Raw genomic sequence first — 6,321 nt, 5'->3', positions numbered from 1 at the left:
GCAAGGCGGCCTTCCTGCACGTGGTCAAGAAGGGCCGGGCCGACGCCACCCAGCAGCCGCTGAAAGCGGGGTCCCTCGCAGGGGAGCACGCCCAGCACAACGGGGACGACTTCCTCGGCAAGGAGGAGGGCCGGGGAGCACTGCTGGGGTCTCCGGACGTGGACGGGGAGGGCCTGGCTCTCGTCCAGCCGCATAAAGCCCGGGACCCCGCCAGCCTCCCCGAGCTGGAGCACGGCAAGGCGCTGTCGGCGGTGCTCCTGGAGGACACTGAGGGTGTGGACTTGGGCGAGTGTGACCTGTCCATCGAGAAGCTGAACGAGACCATCAGCACGCTGCAGCAAGCCATCCTCAGGATCTCCCAGCAGCAGGAGCAGCTGCTGCTCAAGTCCCCCACCCTGCCCTCACCCGGGCCCCGCAACGGCGCCCAGGACCCGAAGGCCAAGGCGGCCATCCACTTTGTCGAGCCACTCTCTCCAACGGCCCTGACCAGTCACCGCAAGCCCCCCCGCCTCGGTCAGGGCCGGAATGCCCGGTCAGGGAGACCAGCTGAGCTGAAGGTGCCGAAGGAGCGACAGCAGGGTTCCTCTCGCAGCAAGACCCCCACCCCGGGCCTCGAGACCGCCCCACACTCGCGGTCCTTCCCGCCCCGGACGCCCCCCGAGCCAGGCTGGGACGGGCCCAGCGAGCCCGGGAGTGAGGCTTCAGAGAAGTGCGTCTTCGACAGCTACCGACTGCACGACGAGAGCAACCAGCGGATGCTCGTCCTCTCGTCCTCCCGAGACGCCAACGTCCTGTCCGAGCAGGGGGGCTTCAGGGAGGGGCTGGAAGGCAGCGCGAAGGAGGCGGGGCTCAGCACCCTGCCTGCGCCCGGGAAGGAGAACGTGCCGCTGGACGAGCCCCCGCGCAGCAAGGCCAGCCTCATTGAGGTGGCCCTCTCCGACCTGAAGGCCCCCGACGAGGACGGGGAGACGGAAGGCCGGGACAGCTCCGTGGACCTCGGCAGCGAGGGGGACCAGAAGCCAGGGGTCGGCTTCTTCTTCAAGGTAAAGGCTGGCGGCGTCCGCGTCCCGCGGTGGCCAGGCCATCACACACCCTGGCCGTGCGGAGCCGCTGCTGCAGAGGCTGGGGGTAGAGGCGGGTGCACGTGCGGCCTCCTGGCTGCAGGGTCTCCACAAGGACCCAGCTCTCCCAGGGCAGCTGGCCAGGCCCCTGGCAGAGCTTCTCCTCGGGCCCCGGAGCAGGAATTCTGTGTGGTCTTGACGTGTCACGAGGTGATTTTCTCGTGGTGGTTTTCTGACCACTTAAGAGTGAAAAGCACTCTTAGTTCAAAGGCTCCGCAGAGCAGGTGGTGTTTGGCCTCTGGGCTGAGCTTGGCTTCTCCTTGTTGCAGTCTGGGCAGGTGGAGAAGCTTCAGGAAACATCTTGGAGCTTTTTCTTCAGGAGGAGAGGGCAATGAGCCGTGAGACTCCTCTCTGTCTTGAGAGCCTCTCCTTCTGTCCTGGCCGTTGGGGGCGGCTGACACCGATGGAGCAATGAGGGCCGTCTTGTCAGGACACACAGGCCCCTGCTTGGCGTTCGTGTGCTTCAGTTGTAAACACACTTTAGCTCCTGTTGTGGAAACGAGTGTGTGGTTTTTCGGGCAGATAGAGTCAGCGTCGGCACACGGAATGCCTTTTGAACGGCGCGGCTTGTTTCTCGTTTGCATTTTAGCACCTCTGAAGGGGGGCTCCTTCCTCTTCTAAAAAGGGTAAGGAAGCGTCTGGACTACATTTCCTCTTCTCAGGGCGTTAAGCACGGGGCCAGGGTTGATGGTGCCGGGGTTCCCGTGAGGGTTGGTCCCGGCCACTCATAGGTGACTGCAGACGTCGCGTCTGTACCTTTAGGGCAGGGCCAGGGCATGACCGTGCTGGGGGTCCCCCGAGGGTCCGTCCGGCCACTCATAGGTGACGTCTGCTTTGCAGGATGAGCAGAAGGCGGACGACGAGCTTGCCAAGAAGCGGGCAGCCTTCCTCCTGAAGCAGCAGCGCAAGGCCGAGGAGGCCCGCGTGCGGAGGCAGCAGCTGGAGGCAGAGGTCGAGCTCAAGAGAGATGAGGCACGGTAGGTGACCGAGGCGCCTGCCTGCCCGGTCTGTCATGCCCCCCGCCCCCCGATTCTGGGCGTGAGCAGGACGCCCTGGCCGGTCCTTTCTGCAGGCGTAAAGCAGAGGAAGACCGGATCCGCAAGGAGGAGGAGAAGGCGCGGCGGGAGCTGATCAAGCAGGAGTACCTGCGGCGGAAGCAGCAGCAGATCCTGGAGGAGCAGGGCCTGGGCAAACCCAAGACCAGGCCCAGGAAGCCGCGGCCCAAGTCCGTCCACCGGGAGGAGCCAGGCAATGACCTGGGACCTAAGAGCGCCTCCCCCCGTAAGCAGGGCCGGGGGAAGGGCCGGAGGTGGTGTGTGGGCCCTGCCCCTTCGCTCCCCGCCGCCCCTCCGGCTGTCAGCTCCCACTTCCCTTCTCCAAAGTTGGGGTCGAGCGCTGGCATCCTCCGGTGCTGAGAGGCGGCGGGCCCTTCCCACCCCCGTACAGACGGCTGGTGTGGGGGACGCGCGTCTCACGGAAGCGCGCCTCGTCTTGTCTCCGGCAGCTGATAACCTGAGCCGGGCCCAGTCGGGCTCCAGCCTGTCGTTGGCCTCCGCAGCGACCACAGAGCCCGAGAGCGTGCATTCGGGGGGCACGCCTTCGCAGCGGTGAGCAGGCGGGGTGCCGCGGGGGTGCTGTGCAGTGCGGGCGGCGGGCCGTCCGGCTGGCCCTGGGCAGCTCAGAGCCGCGGCAGTGCCGTCTCGGGAGCTAATCCCTGTGGCCCAGGCTCACCCACTGCTGAGACGGTTTTGTGTTTGGCTTTCTCTGCCTCCCTGTTGTCCCAGCTCTGGACGCGTTTGTGTTTCTAGCCTTTTGAGAGTAGTAAGTTGACGACACCCTCTTTGTCCTTAAACACTTGAGAGCGTGTGTCTCTGAGCAGGGGCGTTGCCTCTCGTCACCGCAATCATAGACCAGCACTGCCATTGGGTCCGCAGTCCAGCTCGCCGTGGCCGTCCCCAGTGTCCTTCCGTGAGCCCAGGCCCACGTGGGGCACGGTCTCGCTGAGTGCTCGTGCTCGTTCCCTGGAATGGGCGCTCACCTCCTTGCGTCTCCCCGGGGCTGGACGCTCTGCCCAGGACAGGCCAGTTGCTTTGTGGCCTGGCCCTCGGCAGGTTTCCCCCGATCCAGTCCAGCCTGTGCGTTTCTGGCAGCAGCACCGTGGAGAGGGGTCTGTGCGTTTCCCAGGGCAGCCTGTCGTGGTGTCACCTTGATGTGGGCTAAGGTGCTGTTTCCGTGGGCACTGGCTTTTCCCTTTGTGATTAAGGAGTGAATCAGGAGGAGGTGGTGTTGGGGAGCCTGTCGATGGCACTGACTGCCCACAGGCCTCAGCAGCCCCCGCGGGTCTCTGTCCACGCTGCCTCCACACTGGGGTTGGCCTCCTGGCAGGCGGGCCCCGCTGTCCTGCCTTGCCGCACCTCTGGGGGCTTCTTGACGCCTCCTGTGGACCCTGGACTCCGGTTAGAACTTTGCTCAGACGGTCAGTTACCGGGACTGAATTCAGGCTTTTCCCACACCTGCCTCCTGGCATGAGTGTGTCCCCCTCAGTGGAGGTGGCCCAAGGGCCACGGCTGAGGCCGTAGGGGAGCAGAGAGGCCTGAGACCCCACTGGGCTTGGACTCCGCCCACCAGGCCCCTTCTTCCCCTGGTCCGTCCCTCGTCTGGGGGCAGCAGCAATGTCCGGGCCCTGGTCACCTGGTTCTCACACCAGCAGGACAGGCGCTGCCCTCCCACTGCGCGGTGCCACCTGAGGGTGGCCCTCCCCGCCCAGGCCCCTTGGTGCCCCGGGCTGGGTTCTGTCCATGATGCTGTGTTTTGCTGGGGCAGACTGGCCATACTCCCCGCTGCTGCCGCGGCCGACAGCCTTTCCTATGCTGGCGGTGCAGCCCGGCCCGTTTCGGGGTGGGGTCCCACCAGCCGGCACCAGTCGCGGGCGAGAAGAGGTGTGCCTGCCACCCTCCCATCCCTGCCCCGTCCCCCTCCCCAGCAGAGTCGAGTCCCTGGAAGCCTTGCCCGTGCTGAGCCGCAACCCCAGCAGGAGCACCGACAGAGACTGGGAGACTGCCTCCGCCGCGTCCTCACTCGCCTCCGTGGCCGAGTACACAGGTGACGGCTGTGCGCTCAGGGGGCACGCCCAGCCACGCCCTGCGGGGAGGGCACGGCGTGGGGAGGGAGGGCGCGGCGCCGGAGTAGCAGCCTCTGCCCCTGCACCGCTAGTGGCTCACTGTGTGTCCTGGGCCCGTAGGAGCCCCGCGCTGCTCAGGGTGTAAAGTCCCGCTTCTGTGTTTTCTGTGTATCAAAGAAACTGAAATTAGAAAGGGAGTAAGTTATTAATTACTTTAACCTTTTCCTTAGTTTATTTAAAATCTGTAACTTAGAATTCTCTCATAGATTTGAACTGGCTGTTACTCCGCGTTTTCAGAAAATTATGAACACTCCTAGTTTAGCCTGTCTGCTGCTTGGTTTTATGATTGTGGCCTTTTGTGTGTGTGTGCACATGCGCGCCACAGATACTCACTTTGCACATCTTGGCCTGCTTCTCACAGGTCCCAAGCTGTTTAAGGAGCCCAGCAGCAAATCCAACAAACCAATCATTCACAACGCTATATCCCATTGCTGTCTCGCAGGAAAAGTGAACGAACCTCACAAAAATTCAATATTAGAGGCAAGTATCAAAGTTTCACACCTAAGTTTTCATGTAGAGGAAGGGTATTTGTGAATGAAGGTTTTCCCTAGAGGGGAGAACCCTGATGGCTGACAGAAGAGGCCTCTGTCTCACGCGTGTGATCAGGTGTGGGCACACAGTCCCGTCTGCTCATGCCGCTCGGCGTGCCCTGGCCCTCACTTTCAGCATGCTCCACGAAAGAGCAGACCTCGGACCAGCAGGACAGAGGCTGCACTGGTCGGGCGGGGTCTGGGGTACAGCCCTGAGGGAAGGGGAGGCGGGTGGAGCTCCTCACAGGGAAGCCAGCTGGCTTGGCATGCTGTCGAGGAGGGGGCTGTCCTCTAGTGTCATAGACAGTGTTGGGGTGGAGACAGGGCGCCCCAGCTCTGCACTGGGGCCGCTGGAGAAATGGAAGTCTGAGGTAAACTGCTGGTTATCTGTATCCTCTTCATGGTTCCTGCCCGGGGCCGCAGGCCTCAGTCACTGTTCATGGTGAGTGGCGGTGGCCTCAGCAGGCGGAGAGTCCGGACGGAGGGTTCGGGTTAGGACTGGGTGCGTGCCTGTAGCCTCACGGGGGCTCCTCTCTGCCCTGGGTCACCAGCTCCTCAGCTGCCGGCGGGTCCGAGGCGGCCGTGTAGTGGCACCCACGGGACGTGCTGCCAGCTTGGCTCAGACGTCACAGCGTGCAGACAGCCACAGGCCGGCCGGAGGGCGGCCCGGCTCCCAGAAGCCTGTCCACAAAAGCGGTTGGACTGATTCTGACTGTGGCTGTGGTCAGACGGTGATGAATGGTCTGGAAGGAGTGGAGGGGCAGCATGGGGCTCCAGGGCAGCTGTGGCAGGCTGGTCAGCCAGCGGGGTCTCACTGGAAGGGGTCGTTGAGCAGAGGCCTGGAGTCGGGAGGGGTGCCGTGCAGGTTTGGGGGCTCCCCAGGCTCCAGGTGGGACTGATCCCCCAGTTTGGCTGGAACCAGGGAGCTCGGGGTCAGAGGTCAAGGGGTCGCTACCGTAGGGCCTCTGTGGGGAGTGGCCGCGTGGGCTGCCAGCCTGGGACAGGCGCGTGAGGGTGGGGGCACGGCGGGAGGGCCTGGAGCTGCTCCGCCTCCAGTTTGGCTCGTGTTCAGACAGTTTTTACGTTGCTGAAATCGCTGAGATTTTGCCTTTTACTCTTAATTTTATAAATATGTGAATTTATTTAAAATAACAGGAAGCCTATTAGTTACTGAGAAGAATAGTATCTATTTGTGAAAATCAGTTTTCTATAAACACAAATAGTGGGAGGAGGGGCACTGTTTTGCATCACAGGGATATTCTTAGCCCCTGGCTTCCCCACCTCCACGCGCAGTCTCACAGACCGCGGGTCCTGTGGCCACTGGACGGCTCCAGTGAACAGGGCGGCGGGGGGGCCAGATGAGGTCTGAGAGGGACGAGGAGGCGTCCTCACGGTGAGCGGAGACTCTCGGAGGGTGCGGCACCCCAGACCAGGCTCAGAGAACTGCAGGGCAGGAAGCTAAGCATTCTCAAGTGTGAGGGGCGTTGGG

At 63.2% G+C, this 6,321-nt stretch overlaps 1 protein-coding gene across 1 annotated transcript in view; it reads left to right on the top strand.

The window, feature by feature from the left end:
- The window catches only part of CAMSAP1 (calmodulin regulated spectrin-associated protein 1), a 26,332-nt gene extending 20,017 nt beyond the window's left edge, over positions 1-6,315 (top strand). The window contains exons 14-19 of the mRNA XM_010858946.1: positions 1-1,043; positions 1,962-2,098; positions 2,194-2,402; positions 2,626-2,728; positions 4,108-4,223; positions 4,664-6,315. Of these exons, the coding sequence (XP_010857248.1) occupies positions 1-1,043; positions 1,962-2,098; positions 2,194-2,402; positions 2,626-2,728; positions 4,108-4,223; positions 4,664-4,836 (1,781 nt within the window). The 3' untranslated portion in view covers positions 4,837-6,315. The remainder of the gene's footprint in view (positions 1,044-1,961; positions 2,099-2,193; positions 2,403-2,625; positions 2,729-4,107; positions 4,224-4,663) is intronic.
- The last annotated feature ends 6 nt before the right edge of the window (positions 6,316-6,321 follow it).

The sequence above is a fragment of the Bison bison genome, unplaced genomic scaffold (genome assembly GCF_000754665.1).
Source record: "Bison bison bison isolate TAMUID 2011002044 unplaced genomic scaffold, Bison_UMD1.0 scf7180017855577, whole genome shotgun sequence".
NCBI lineage: Eukaryota > Metazoa > Chordata > Mammalia > Artiodactyla > Bovidae > Bison > Bison bison.
The sequence above is the reverse complement of the archived record's forward strand: the minus strand, read 5'-3'. Positions and strand labels throughout refer to the sequence as shown.